This window comes from Microtus pennsylvanicus, chromosome 1, assembly GCF_037038515.1.
Source record: "Microtus pennsylvanicus isolate mMicPen1 chromosome 1, mMicPen1.hap1, whole genome shotgun sequence".
NCBI lineage: Eukaryota > Metazoa > Chordata > Mammalia > Rodentia > Cricetidae > Microtus > Microtus pennsylvanicus.
Window position 1 is genome coordinate 122,493,824 of NC_134579.1, and position 15,330 is coordinate 122,509,153.

At 56.0% G+C, this 15,330-nt stretch overlaps 1 protein-coding gene across 2 annotated transcripts in view; it reads left to right on the top strand.

Annotated features, from left to right (window-relative positions):
* The window catches only part of Rbm19 (RNA binding motif protein 19), an 80,932-nt gene extending 65,856 nt beyond the window's left edge, over nt 1-15,076 (top strand). For both annotated transcript variants that reach the window (XM_075982052.1, XM_075982059.1), the window contains 2 exons: nt 2,563-2,683; nt 14,126-15,076. In XM_075982052.1, coding sequence (XP_075838167.1) covers nt 2,563-2,683; nt 14,126-14,226 — 222 coding nt within the window. In that variant the 3' untranslated portion in view covers nt 14,227-15,076. The remainder of the gene's footprint in view (nt 1-2,562; nt 2,684-14,125) is intronic.
* Nucleotides 15,077-15,330: the final 254 nt, after the last annotated feature.

The window sequence follows — 15,330 nt, forward strand, 5'->3', positions numbered from 1 at the left end:
TGCCCCAGCCCAGAAGCCCCTCAAAAGTGGTCTGTTTGTTCCTCCCTCCTCACTCCACCCCTAAGATGCTTCAGGCAGACAAGTGTCCATCACCTCCACAGGCTGCATGTGCTCTGCCTTCCCGAGGCTGGCGTTAGCCTCCAGTCGCTGCTCGAGAACACCACACTCCAGCTTAGGAAGTGGGCACGCAGAGCAGATGTGATGAAGCCTAGGTTCAGACACCTCAAGCAGCTTGAGCAACATCACACAGCTTGGAAGAGGTACAACAGGGATTTGAACTGAGGCAGCCTAGCTGCAGAGACACAGCCCCCACAGCTCCGAGTATGGAAAGCCCTTCTGATGGGAGGAGCTGATAAAGTACCAGAGGGGGAGAAAGAGGGAGAACCAAGAAGAGCTGTTAGCAGCTCCTCCAGTGAACAGAAACACCACCAGGCCTTCTGGGGTACAAGAAAGAAGAAATAGATTGCAAAAAATTGAGAAAGAAAATGAAGGCTGGGTTGGAGCAGCTCTCATGGGCCTCCCTGCCAGGATCTCTTTCTACTCTGTAAGTGTGGTTGGAGAAGTCGCCAGATGCAGCCTTGGCTGCCCAGACTGCCGTGCCCCCAGGATGCCGCTCCTCCTCGGGGACACACACCAGACTCCCTACCAGTTCCTCTCTCGGTCTTGAGGGGCTGACTCCCCCAGTCCCGCCGTCTCCCTGTCTGCCAGCTGAGCACTCGCGCTTCGGAGCTCAGAATGAGCCATTTCGGCTCGGGGGCCAGATGCATTTTTATATCTGCCTGGGAAAACATGGCAGGGGTTCTGCTGGCAGCCAGGAGAGGCTTCTAAATTAAACTTTAAAAAAAAAAAAAGTGTGGGGTGCTGCACCTGGCCCTTCTCAAGAGTGCAGAGAACAGAGCGTGGAGGCCTTTCCTCTCTCCTTGTGACTACACAACTGTTTGACACCTCTTCTCCCACCCCACCCATCCCAGGTCCTCCTGTCTTTCCAGATTCTGTTTGTCTTAAATGGACTCTGAGTGCCGCCTTTACAACCTGGTCTAAGTCCTGCAGCCTTTCCAAGACCCAAGTGGGGCAGGGACTAGCCCAGGGCCGTGGCCTTATTCCCCACACCCTGAAGCGTACACAACAGAGGTGCACTGCCTGGCAGTTCCAGGGCCCCAGACCAAGCAGTGTGGGGTGAAGTGTAACCTGTGCCTCCCTCCCATTCTCTGACCACAGCTGGTGATACTGGGTATCTGATGGTGGGTAGACTCACCTCTCCACATGATATTATGTATCTGACAGTAGTCCTTTTGAGCTGGGCCACCTCGCTCCTGTGTGATCTGGTTCCTTCAACCACTGTTTTCCAGCGTTGTCACCTCCCATAGTGCCCAAGGTCAGGCCCCCACACATCTCCTGGGGGAAGCTTTCCAACCACAGCAGTCATATCACGGGCAAAGGACAGTGGCTGGTTCCAGGCCTTGCTGTGCTGGCTAATGAGTTCTTCCACGTGTCAGTGTGGTGAGAGGAGCAGCCCAGGTGCTCTGCAGCCCCTCCCAGGAGCCCCGAGAGCATCCTCTACACCTTAGAAAGCTGCAAAGGGAATTTGAGCACAGGAGATGGGTACCCATGCTGTGTCCCCACTTATCCTCCAGGGCCCTACACTCCGGTGTATTCACCCTTCTGCTTGATGATGCTGAGCCCAGAAGGTTCCCTTAAGTTGCCTAAGTGCTTGAAGAAAAGGAAGCACGGGGCCTGCCTTACTCCAGATGTGGTGACTCTGGAGTTCAAAGACTCTTGGCCTCCAATGTCCTGTGTTAGTGACATGGGTGTTTCCGGAAGACTTAGAGGCCGCTCCTGCACAGGGCCACTCAGCCTCTCAACCAGCCATGTTTATAGAGGGCTTCAGTCAGTGCTGTCTGGTGATCGTGTGAATGCCCAGGACAGGCACATCCAGAAAAGCAAAAAGTGGTTTTGTGGTCTCCATGAGCTGGGAGAAGAATTGGGGGACTTGAGGAGCAACAACCAAGGTGCCTGTTTCATTTGAGATGGTGATAGAATGTTCTAGAATCCATACAGACCATGTATTGATTATATCGCAGTTTAGTGTTTGAAAGGCAGGGGCAGGGGGCAGGGAGCTAGGCAGAGCAAGGAGGAAGAGGTTGGTTGAGGCCCGTGCTGCTGAACTGGGCATGGGAGCCCGTGGTGGAGGGGACAGGGGACCAGTAAGGAGACAGCAGAAACAGACAGGACAGATTCAAGGAAGAAATAGGGGACAGGCACAGGACCAGCAAAAGAAAGTGGCATTGAGTATCCCTGAGGGACTGTCCTCTGATGACCCTGAGAGTCATTGGAGTCACCCTCCACAGATAAGATGGTGCATGGGCAGCGGGTGACCCGCCTGTCCCGGGGGTGGATGTGTTGACTGCTCACTGCTTATAACTCTTACCCTTGCAACACAACTTACTAATTAGGTAGTTGTGCCAACAGCACCCCAGTACCTTGCCAGACGCCCAGAGTCCCAGGGCTGGAGGGAGACCGTGGAACCCACAGCTCACAGACTGTCTCTCTTGTCCCCTTCAGAAAGCCTTCAGCGCCCTCTGCCATAGCACTCACTTGTATGGCCGGAGGCTGGTCCTGGAGTGGGCAGACTCGGAGGTGACCGTGCAGGCCCTGCGGAGGAAGACAGCCAGACACTTCCAAGGTAGGAGTGGTGGGAGCTGGAACAGGGATGATCTGGAGAGCTGCTCTCACTTGTGCACAAACCCCAGCCTCTGTGACTAAACCCTCTTGTCTCGGGACAGCCATATACACAGCCACCTTGTCTTGCATACAGGTAGGACAGTGGGGCCAGGCAAGCAGGAAGGACAAGGCAATTATCGCCTCTGTCCATGTTACGGTCCTCAATTCAGGTTCCACAGTTGTTCCCTCGAGCCCAGGGATACGGCAATGGATCCCAGAGGCTGGTCCTGAACCACGGGGTTACCAATATGCCTTTCTGAAGGGCTGCCTGCTTTCTGCCTGAGCTCTGCGCTCCCAGAGCTGACTTCATCCAGGTGACACTCTGTGGCCTTGGAGACTATTGAGCTGATGACCAGGAACCCCTAAGCCCTGCTGTTCTCATTCTTGGGACACCATGGTGTCTAAGCAGGGCCGTGGGAGAAACAGGGGGTCCTTTGTACCTGATGCTAAGGGACAGAGGGAATCGGGGGGAGCTGGAGTCTGCGGAGCTGGAGTCAGTGGGGCTCGTCTCTAATAGGGTGTGTACCCCTCACTAGGATGTCAAGGCTTGAACTTGAAGCCCACTTCCTTAACAGCACCCTCACAAGGTCCCCAGGAAGCAGAGCACAGCAGTTACCATTGTCTGCTGGCCTGAGGTCTGTTGGTTTATGAGTCTCCCAACCGGGAACACGTTCCTCCTCCCACTTACTGGCAAGGCCAGGTTCTGGGTTAGGCTGGAACATCCCTGTCTGCAGTAACATTGATGCTGTGATCAAGAGGCAGGCAGTTTCTTCCTACCTGGTTGTCCCAGCATCAGGACCCTCAGGTATCCTCCTGGCTCGTAGACTCAGACCACTGTTGTCCCCTGAAAGTGTTTGCTGTGAGCTCTGTGTCTATAGAGCTGGGATCAGGAGCCATCTGTCCCTGTTCCTTGCCAAGGATAGTTGGAGGACCATGAAGGGACGTTGTCCTGGGGGCTTAAAGCAGTCCAGCAAGATTGTTTCTGGCCAGTGCTGAAAACCAGAGGCAGTATGGGGCCACTCACTGCAGCAGACCAAAGCCCTGGAACATAGACCCTGGCCTTCCACTTGTCTTCTATCCAGAGCCATGCCACCTGCCCACCACACTTCCCAGAGCAGTGGTTCTCAGCCTTCCTAACGCTGCGCCCCTTTGATATAGTTCCTCATGTGGGAAACCCCAACCATAAACTTATTTTCATTGCGATTTCATAACTGTTATTTTGCTACTGTTACAAATTGTAATGCAAACATCTTATATCTAGACTATCTGATATGTGACCCCTGGGAAAGGGTCGTTCAACCTAAAGGGGTTGCAGCCCATAGGTTGGGAACCTTTGCCCTACAAGGTTCATTGTTCCCCAGCTAAAGGTGGGGCCTCGGGCCCTCACCTATGCCGTTCCACATTAATCTAGAACGTTTCTCTCTGCTGCTGCTGTGCTGTTAGTGGTGTGGAGAGCCATTCAGAGGACCGCTGCTTCCTGCAGCCCTTCCCTCCCTCTGGGTGTCAGGCGTCAGTCAGTGCCTGTCTTCTGCTCCTCTGTGCCTCTGCCCCGTACGTTCTTGCTGTTTGCCTTCTTATGTTCTGACCAGGCCCAGACGCCTCTCCCCCCACCCCCAACGATAACTGTGGTGTGCTGTGTGCTTGTATTGGGACTGGTTGGTTTCTGTCTGGTACCCCTGTTTAGTTCAGGCTCTGAGAAGCACCAGGCTTTCCACCCAGGGCCGGGAGCATTCCAACCCAAGCCAATGCAAAGCTGGAGAAGCGGGGGATTGCACACTCAGTGGCAGGCTCACAACTCAATAAGATCCCAAGTCCTGATGGGCAGACAGAACCTGTCTTCATCGACAGGCATCGACAGGTCCAAATGCACCCGTTGGCAAATGTTTATGGAAGGCGCTCTCCCGGGACCGAGGCAGGGGCCTGCCTCCCCTGTGGTCACCCCACCACCCAGCCCAGGCCTGCAAGAGTGCGGGCTCAGCACTTCTACTTCGCATGGGCAGAAGCCCCTTCAATAAATTGAGCTCTGAAGACAGCATCCTCTCCTCCCAGGTGAGAGGATGCAGCAGAAGCCAGGCCTTGGTTCTGCACAGAGCCGTGGAGCCCCAATAGGCAGGTCTAGCGATGAAACTGACAGAGATACCTGTGTCTGCCTCTCTGGCAGATCCAAGGTGGCCACAAGGACTAAGGCCTCCAAGCATGGCTGTGACTTACATCAGGTATTGCCCTGCAGGCCCTGGGGCAGGTGCAAGGCTGCCAGGTGTGCAAATGCCCTGGAAACAGTGTGCCGTCCACCTCCACCTTGTCCTGCACGTGTGCACAGCATCCAAAGTCCTCAGAACAGGGCTGCAGGCCTCAGTGCCTGCCCGGACCTCCTTTCTCTTCTGCCCTTTTCCCTGCCGCGAAAAATACTGGCTCATTTGTGTCAGACTCTGCATTGTTTTGAGCATCCAGGGTCCAGGACAGAGTTGGGCACGAGTCCCACTTGCCCTTGGGCTCTGCCAGGAAGGCACTCAGACCTCAGGTGGAAGCCTTGAAGTACTGGCCACCACAAAGGCTCCCTGAGGGCTGCAGGCCATGCCATCAAAGGCAAAGCTCAGGAACAAGCTTGCTCATGACGGGCCTGAGACATTCTCAGGGCTAGTGATGGGTAGCCAGAGCCGCTACACTGGAGCTTCCAGTGCAGCTCCTGCCCTGGGTTATGCCTTGCCCACAGCCCCGCTGCTGACATGGAAGGGATGGTGAAGATACAGCTCCCATTGTCATCCCTGTGCGTCTCTTCTGCTAGGCCTTGCCAGGACCCAGGCATAGCTGCAGTCCTTTGTGTGCTTAATCATACAGGACTCAGGGAGGTAGAGGCTGTCGCTGACTCATTTAGCTGATCAAAAATCTGAGGCTCAGGCAGCACAGGTAACTTATAAATGGCCACCCGGCTACCTGTAGCGCAGCTGGAACACAAACCTAGGTTTTCAGCCGTTCTTCTGACCAAGCCTTTGCATTGACTGATCAGGTCAGCACCCTATGTTAGACTCAGCGTGTGTATGCGTGTTCTACTATCCACTCTATGGTCTCTGGTGAGTCTCGGCCTTAGCTTTGCCATCTGTACAGTAGGCACAGGGTGCCATCACCTCGGGGCTTGTGGCTACAAGGAGATAGCAATGGCTCCTTGTTGCCACTCTCCCAGTCCCAGGCTAGTGCACTGAGGGAGCTGTGACTGGGTAGAGTGAGAGCCTGGTGCTCCTGACTCTCCAGCCAGGGCACACACAGCCTGGCACGTGGGAAGAAGGGCCCAGGAAGTCACTGGACCTGACTGGGAAAAAGTCAAGCAGGTACCTTGGGGGGAGGGAGGCTCTACTTTCACACCTTCCCCCCCCCACTCTCTCTCTCTCTCTCACACACACACACACACACACACACACACACACACACACACACACGCTCCTGGACTATCCCAATCTGGTCCTCTCCCCACTCCCATCCCTCCAATTCCTGTCTCTCCCTTGCTCTCTGCCTCCCAGCCCCTCCCTCCCTGGTCAGGAATCCGATTTCTGGTCTCCAGCCCCTGGCCCTGCGGTAGGTGAAGTGTTGTTCTTCTCTGCCTACCGCGTGGGATGTGAAAAGAGAGCTCAAGGGGGGATGAAGAAGAAAGTCTGCCTCTGGCTGTGTTCCTTTCTTCCTAAGCATGTTATAAACCAGCAGGGTTGCGGCATCTCAAAGCTTTCAGGGTTTGGCAGGCCATGGTCCCCATGAGCACGGGCGACAGAATAAAGTGGCCTGGCAGCAGTCTGCTGCCCAGCCCTGTCTTCAGCACTCACAGCCAGGGAGGCCTGGCACATGGGCCTTTACTTGGCTGGGAGTGTGGCTCGACTTCCTTCTGTTGTCTTAGTCCGGCTGGGGAGGCCTGATGGGTTGTGGTTAGCGTGGTTAGCGGCTGCAACTTTCACCTCCAGAGCAGGAGTGCAGGCGTGAGCAGCATGGCAAATGGCTGGTGATGCACTCCCTCCACCCGCCCCACCCCACCCCTGCCTTATACCCTGCCCACTGGGCCTGGCGACGCTGGCCACGACAGAACATAGACAGAAAGTGCACACGGTAAGAGCCCTTGGGCACAGATGGGAATAGTCCTGGCCAGTCAGCTGCAGGCTTGACTCTCTGAGCCAGCCTCCTAGCCATACGGGGCAGCCCCCTGACCCTGTCCCAGCAATCCACCACCAGCCCTCCATCCAGACATGCGGCATTCCTTTTTCTCTCGGTGCCTTAACCCTCCCCTGACCCCCATGTGTCCTCACATGCGGCTGAGTCCTTTTCCCCTCAAGCTTAATACTCCAGGAGCGACAGCTCTCTCCCTCTGCTAACTTACCTTGCATCAGGCATAAAGCTGGCTTCGTTAACTGTTCACAGAGTAGATGAATGAACCCCAATAAACCAGTTATGGGTGTGGCTGATGTTACCTGAACACCTATCATGTTCCGGGCCCCAGGTGGTGCTAATTGCAGCCGCCTCCACATTAGGCATAGGCCCCTGGCCCGGGCTCAGCACAGCCAGCAGTGACCCCCGCCCAGAGTTATTAGACTTGAAACATGAAGACAAGGACCCTGTTTGGAGCGTGATATTCTCACTTTGTTCCTCGGGCCCTGTGCATCTGCAGAAACATGGCCCTGTGAATTCTTTCTAAAGATGAGTTCGGCCTCAGGGAAGCCAGAGAGATCTTTGTTGAAGGCCTTTGAGCAGCAGCAGCACTGAGCAATTTTGCACACAGTTTAAAAGCCCAGTGGCACTTTAGCCTGACACACTCGGAGAGAAAGTCAGTTCCCATGTTAGAGGTGCAGACGGGCCCAGAGAGGTCTGTTCGCCTTGCTAAAAGCACACAGCCCTGGACCCTTATAGAGTGAATACCGTTTCTTTCCACCCTGCATTCCCCACAGTTCTCGAATTCCCGATGCACACACATCCTAGCTAGCAACCTCAGTGTAAGCTTTCCTAGGAGAAGGCGTGTGGCTTCATCTCTCGCTTCATTCCCTCACAGAGGTGGTGTTTGAGTGGGAGGGACAGGCGATTACCAGAAGCTAGAAGGATGGAAGTGCTGGCAGTTCTCTGAGGAAACTAGTTCTCTGGGAAATTAGTATGGATGGTACAGTATACCTCAAGGGAAGGGGTGCGTCTAATGTGGCAGCTAGAAAAAGCCTTCTCACGGAGTCAGCATTCCTGTGTGATTGCAAGGGTCCAGCCAGCCAAAGACTTAGGGGAGAAACATCCCAAGCCCAGGGAACCACAGGTGCAAAGGCCCTGAGGCAGAAGTGTGTTCAGTGCGGGAGCTCCAGAATAGAGTGTGGAAAACAGACAGGAGAGGCAGGAAGCCTGGCTTCCCCTCTTATCGTCTGGGAAGACTGGAAGGGAAGGCAAACGTCAAACCAAGCTCATCAGACTCCATTGCTGCTGCTGTGTGGGATTGCAGTGGTTAGTGCTGAAACCTGGGCTGAGGAGCACACCATCATCCAAAGATGGTGGTAAAGGCCACAGCCAAAGGCTGCAGGGAGGAAAGCGGCCCGGAGAAGGGAGAGCTGGCCAGAAGTCAAGGGTGGCACCTCGACCGGCCGTGAGCAGACTGAGAGGCCAAGAGCAGGTGCAGAGTCAGGAGGCCGTTTGTCTGACATCAGCCAGGATGTCCAAGGGATATCAGCACATAGATGGACGGGTTCAGAGCTCAGGGGCTCAGACTGAGTTGTGATATAAATTTGAAGTTATCAGCATACAGATGATATTTAAAGCCTGCCACTGTTCCCACAAACCCCCATTCCACACCTCCATCGTCAGCAGAATGACACGCTTTCAGAAGACCAGGGACCACAAGAGCCCGTTATCCCCCATCAGCCCCTGCAAATGGGCCTCCTTGATCTTAGCCGTGAAGACATAATCATCAGGCTTTCAAATCACAGGCGGAAAGTTCAAGCAAGTATGTGAAGTCACAGAATTTATTATTCAAAATATCCCCTGGTCGCGCTTCCTTCGCTCGCTGGAGATGGGGGTTTTGTGTGAGCTGTACATCTCAGCCCCTCATCTGTGCCCCTCTCACTCCTCTTAAGACCTGGCTGTGCCAGCCCTTCCTCTGGACACCCCAGACTGTGGGTGAGGGTCCTGGCACCTGGTTGCACGGATGGCTCGTGCCAGGAGAGGTCAGGCGCCACAGAGATGCGCTCTCCCTCAGCCTCCGTTGCCACAGCTGGTGAAGTGAATGGAGACCAAGACTCACGAAGTGGAACCATGTGGTCCAGGCAGCCCCTGGCCGGGATGCAGATGGATGGGGATGTGGAGGAGCCTCCAGACAGCAACCTCATCTCCCAGTGAAGATGCACTTGGAGCCTGCAGGTCCTCTGGACCAGCTGGGGCAGGTGTTATCCAACCACACCCCCTACCTCCCTCTCAACCCACACACACCCGAGCCTCCCACTCCAAGCGCTTTGACAATATCCTGCACACTCTGCCACCCTCCCCTGGGAGCGGCTGTCCGTGCGAGGAAGGGACCCGCTCCCAATCCCACTAAATTGTTATTGACTTGTGTTCTGTGCGTTCTGCAAACATTTCACTCAGCCGTCGCCAGCAAGCCCACGAATCCCTGCTAGGGCTAACGGGGAAGCCAGCTGTGCCGGGCCATCTCGCCCGCTCCTTCTCATCGATCACAGAATTAAACTGACGGGAGCGCCGCAGGGCGGTGTGGGAGAGGCAGGGCCAGGCCACCATCCTGGGCGGGGCTGGAGGCCCAGGAACCAGAGAGTACAGGCTGCCCAGCGTACCTGACATGCAGCCTGGCCCAACCAGAGGAAGTCAGTGAAAACCGCTTCCGAGGCTGCCTCGAGTACCAGTTATAGGCAGCGAGGAGCCCGTAGACCAGAGGCCACCAGCTGAGCCACTGGTGCCTGGCCCTTGACATGTGAACACAAAACAGTATTGGATTCGTCATTGTTTGGCCACTGGAAGATCTGACCTGGAAATCAGGTCTGGCCGCCCTGGTCCCACATCCCACAGCGAGACCTGCAGAGCTACTGTGCGTTTATGTGACCCGTGCACTCCCTGTTGACTCTGTCGTCCAGTGTGACTCCATGATGACTCCTCCTGGCCCCTACACTGGCATATTCCTTCCTGTTGCCAAGCAGGGCTGCAGGAGCCTCCTGCCGGCCTCCCTCCTCCTGCGCTCGCTCTCTGCAGCAAGTCTCCCTGCCTTGACACCTGCTGCTCTCCCAGGCTGCACAGGGTTCCCACTCACACAGACAAAGCACAGGACCCCAGGCCATCATGTACCATCAGCATCTGCATGAATGCTGCCCTGTGGCTGGCTCTGCTCTCATTTCTGTTGAGACTCTCAGGGTGGACCCACGGCAAGGCAAGTGTTCATGGGCCCCTTGTGCAGAGCTTCTACCCAGAGAACTTCCCCTGAGCCCAGGGAGCATGCATCCAACTTGTGGGATTCCTAGAAAAGTCCACACTCAGCCTGCCGCAGCTAAGCAAGCCCCCAGCTGCCTAGAACCCCATTCCTGCCTGTGTCCCAGCTTTCCCATGGCCCCCCAGATCCCCTGGTTGCCAGGTGCTAGCCATCATAAACACTTGATAGTACATTTAACACTTCTTGTGGGCCTTGGCCTCTGCCTTCAGGCACCTGAGTGTCCGTCCTTGTGTTGGTCACAGTCTTATTTTGTATTTTGAAATGGGATCTCTCCATTGTGCAGGCTGGCTTCACACCACCAGACTCAGGCCTTCTTCTTGTGCCAGCCTCTCTGGTGCTGGGGTTCCAGGCATGGCCAGCAACTTGGGAACTTATTCCTAATCAGCTCTGTCTTCATTCAGTAGCTGAGCCCAGACAGGGGAAGCGCCTGGCCTGCTGCCTCCAGCCAGAGCTGCGAGGTCTGCTCCTGGCCTGCTAACTTCCCATCCTGGGCTGTCTCTGTCTTGTCTCTTCTTCGCAGGCCCTTCCAGCATCCTTTCTCCCTGACAGCCACGCTCTCATCCCCAGCCTGCCTGCCTCTCCTCCCAGGAAGCGCTTTCTCTTGTCCTCCCACAGGCCCTCCACCCGCGCCTTCCACACAGGCGACATTGCCAGCCAGAGAAGGGAGAGATGCCGGCTGGCATTCTGTCAAGGAATTAATTGAAAAATAAAACCATTAGGTGGGAACTGGAGAAATGCAGAAGTGGTGTTTGGAGGTTGGGGGGAGGGGGCAGGACCGGGGGCCTGCTGGGGGCCGGCCGAGCTTTTTGTCAAGTTCATTTCTCGGTATTGATGTTTGGTGACAGTCACTTCTTGTTTATCTTCAGGAGCAGCTGCGCCGTGGAGGGAAAATGCACGGCTTGTTTCGTTTATTTATTTCACACCTTCCCCGGGTTCTGCTTTGTGTTTGTTTGGTGAGGACCCACTGAGGCTTCCGATGTGGGGAAGTGGGGTTTCCACAGCTGTTCCTGCCAGGCAAGCCGGCACTCTGTGTGGAGGCAGGCCAATGGGGGGCTGGGTGGCAGCGAAGACACAGGGCCCAGCGTGTTCTTCCCACAATCCCTGGCTGTGAACTCGAGCCAGACCCACAGCAAGGTGCACCCTTTGACTCCTTCATCCTCACAGCTGCCCCAGGAGGCAGCAGAGCTCAGCATGACTTGGCTGCTGATGGCAGAGTCTGTTGGTCTGGGGTCCTAGAGTTGTGATCACTGCCTGGCCCCTTTGTCCCAGGCCTCCAGCACTTCCCTGGACAATTTGTTTGTTTGTTTTAAGATTGATTTATTATGTATACAGTGTTCTGCCTGCGTGTATGTCTGCAGGCCAGAAGAGGGCACCAGATCTCATTATAGATGGCTGTGAGCCACCATGTGGGTGCTGGGAATTGAACTCAGGACCTCTGTAAGAGCAGCCAGTGCTCTTAACCACTGAGCCACCTCTCCAGCCCGACAACTCGTTTTCTAACCTGCAGCTGAAGGAATGGCTGGTTGTTCCCCAAGCCCTGGGCTCCTCTTACTGACTCGCAGCTGGCAGATGGTCACTCACACTGGGCCAAGCAGAGAGTCACCAGAAGCAGAAGTCACAGTCACTTCCTCAGGGAAGCCAGACCTTTGTGGGGGCTGGTTCCCTGTTGTGGGAACTCTGAAGGCTCCAGAACACTGCCTCCTCTACCTCCCTAGAAGTCCGAATGTGAGCAGAGTGACCCATTCACAAGGGTTCCCTAAGTGTGCTGAGTGCCAGCGAGCAGAAGGAGCACCCATGGGCTCCAGGGGCTATAGAGGTGAGGGTCGCATGTCACAAACAGCCCAGTGCACCCTAGAGGCAGAGTGTGGAGCACCCACTCCCTGGCAGGAGACCCGGTGACTAAGGGAATGACCCCAGGCAAGAAGCACCCCTGCATCTGGGTGCTCGAGCGAGAGAGCAGCTCTTTAGAAGGGGGACAAAGGCCTGGACAGAGTAGAGACCTCTGTCTGGTGCCATGTGCCCAGGGTAGGGGCAATGGGTGCCCTGTCCCCAAGGCCTCCTGCCCAAGGGTGGTTAGCTGGGCAGTGTTTACAGGCCCCATCCAGGAGTCAGCTGGATTCTGTTTGTGGCTCCAAAAGCAAGTGTTGACCAGGTCTCTGGTGTGAGAGAAATCGGGGGAAAACTTTATGGAAAACGTTCTTGGTCTCATAAATCCTTCAGAATGTCTGGCCCTCCTGCCATAGCCTGATCCCTTTGACCCTACTGTTCCCTGGCCATCTTCAGCCATTTGGTCGCCATTTCCTGAGGGCCGCCAGGTCCCAGGACAGTGGCAGCAAGAGAGAAGAGCAGGGAAGCTTCACCACAGATGTAAGACCCCAGAGTGCTCCAGTAGAGAGAGCATTCCAGACAGGTCATGGCAGTGCAAAGGCCCTGGGGTAAGAGGAATGGGCACCAGGATTGGGAAATGACCAGCTCTGTGAACCATTCTGCCTCCCCCAGGAACAGGGCACAGCGGAAGTGCTGCAGAGTAGTAGGTGGGCTCTGGCTGTGGTTTGCCCATTGGCTTGATCGGCTCTCTGGTGGCCTCGAAGGTCGCAGCGGGAGGAGCGTCAGACACAGGCCGGGAACCTGCTTTGTTGTTGTCTATTTCCAGCCCTATTACCTGCCCACGATTCAATTTCCTGAAGCCATTGTGCAGCCGGGATGAGGCGCAGAGTGAAGAGAGGGCACGGCAGGGAGCCCAGCCGCTTCCCCCCCTTTCTGCAGTTGGCCATGATGGGCATAGCTGGCAGACCTTGGCTCTCGGCCAGTGCCTCCGCCCCGCCAAGTCCTCTCCCCACAGCACAGCCTCCACCCCAACCCTGGGCTCCTGTGTTCATGCGTCTCCCACTTGGATGCCTCACGGGAGCCCCAGCTGGGTACAGTGTCCCAAACAGGAGTGCCTGCTGCACAGTGGGAAAGGGGGGCACAGGCTGTGGCCAGGGAAATGTGGGGAGCCAGGGCAAGGGAGATCAGGGCGTAGGCTCTGCAGGATCCCCTAGGGCAAGGCAGAGTGGACAGGGAGAGTTGGAGGTGGGCAGGGTCCATATCCTCATAAGCATGAGAAGAATGAGATAAGGAGAGGACTCTAGGACCATACCCACATCCCAGGAGGAGCCAGGCATGGTGCCCCCATTTGCTGCCATGTACGGGTGTGAGGTAAAGGGTCGGGGTAGGTGTGCAGGGTGCAGGGGGTGGGGGGCGCTTTACACAGGAGTTAGAGTCTCCTGAAGGTGGGAATTTGAGTGGGCAGCCTTTTTATAAGTTAGGCCTTCACTAGTGAATGGATGGTTAGGCTGGCAGAGGGACTGGTGGAGCAAGCAGCTCATAGCCAGCCTCCCCGTTTCCTTGTCTGTGGGGTTGTTGAAGGTGCCATAGCATACAGTGAGTACTCAGTCAGTGGCATTTGGAACAGCTGTGTGTCTCAATCCCCGTACCCCTTCCTCATAGAAAACTCTTCTGCACTCATCAAAGCCCAAATCAGATAACCCATCTCCTGCAAAGCCACCCTCACTGTTATGGTCCCCACGCCTCTCTAGATTCCTTGGGCACTGCAGCCACGCACCTAACATTGGCTGATCTGCTTACAGCCACTCAACCATACCCTGGGGGCCCATGGCTGCCACAGAAACGGAGCTGGCTCCTGCTTCTCTGCCCAGCTGTTGCCAGAGTTGGCTAGGCCTCTGGCTGGCAGGAAGGAAGCAACTCTCAGGTGGCCACTGGCTCCCTAAAGTGGGTCCTTTGCTCTGTGACAAGGATGGGAGAGGGTGCAGAGGTGGCCAGCAGCAGGGAGAGGCCAGAGAGAGGGCCTGTGTGTTCTCTCGTCCTTCTCCGATTCCCCATTCGTTCTCCTTATGCCCGCCTCACACCTCTGCCCCCCTCACTGTTTAACCCTCTCTGGGTCTTTTCTCTCTCTGCCGTCTGCCACAGAGCCCCCGAAGAAAAAGCGATCTGCAGTGTTGGATGGGATCCTGGAGCAGCTGGAAGATGGGGACAACAACGATGACAACGAGCAAGCTCTTCAGCTGTGAGCACCCGCACTGGGGAGCCCACGTGAGGTGGCTCCTTTCAGGGACACAGACCCAACATCCTCCTCTCCTTGTTCCCGAGGAGCAAAGACTCTGGTGGGTGACAGTGCACAGCCAGTGTAGAGCCCATGGCAGGAGTAAGCCGCTGTCTAGGCGGGGACTCACACCTCAGCCCCGTTCACCAGCCACCCCAGCTGCACCCAGCCAGACTCCTGCAGCCATCTCACCCTCTGCAGCACTGCCGGCCAGAGGATGGAGCTGCGGACGCCACCTCAGACGCAGGGCCCTTCCCAGACCTGGAGCACCACATTCCAAGCACTGATGCCAGGTTCACAGACTGGCCTGGGTGTTCCATCACCATTGCCTCTCAAGGTGGAGGCCCTGGGAGCCCTGTCCAAGCCTCGCCCTGGGCCAGTTCCCCAACTGCAAAAGAGAACATGGCATCAGGCAGGGAGCGGGACCACAGCCCTTCACCCACTGTCCAGCCTCAGCTCCAACACCCCTAGCGTGCAGTTTCAGACCTACATCATTTTGAGCTCCAGTGGTGTCTGCTCAGTGCAGGCGATCGGCTGGCCATGGTAGTCTCAGATAGCCACACCATGTTCAACCATCCAGCCCAGGAAGACCTGAGACGACTCTTCCCACTTCTGAGCCGTTGTCATCTGGACTGTGGGTGCTGGACAGGACTCAGACTTTTTGGGGGGAATCTTAGCCTGTGTGGTTTTTGGGGGGATGAGGTCCTGCTTTTCATAGTGGCCCGTACCAAAGCTGGGACCACACCTTGTGGGTGGGGCTGGCACTTTGTTACAGTCCAAGGGCGCTGAGAGTTAGGCAATAAAAGTCAGAACCTAGAGTGGCTCAGCTCCCCCTACCTCATTTCAGATATCACCCTACACCACCTCCACCAGTGGGCCTGCACCTTGCTCACTGCCACGCCAAGGCTGGGCCATCAGGAACCATGGAAGACAGGATGGGAAGTTTCCCTGTCCTATCAAGGTGTGCCCACATGTCACAGCCTGGGGCAGAAAGCCACGGTCTGTCACCAGCATAAACTCCCCAGGATGACACAGGAACAGCTGAACTCTCCCCAAAGCAGGGTCCACAGGG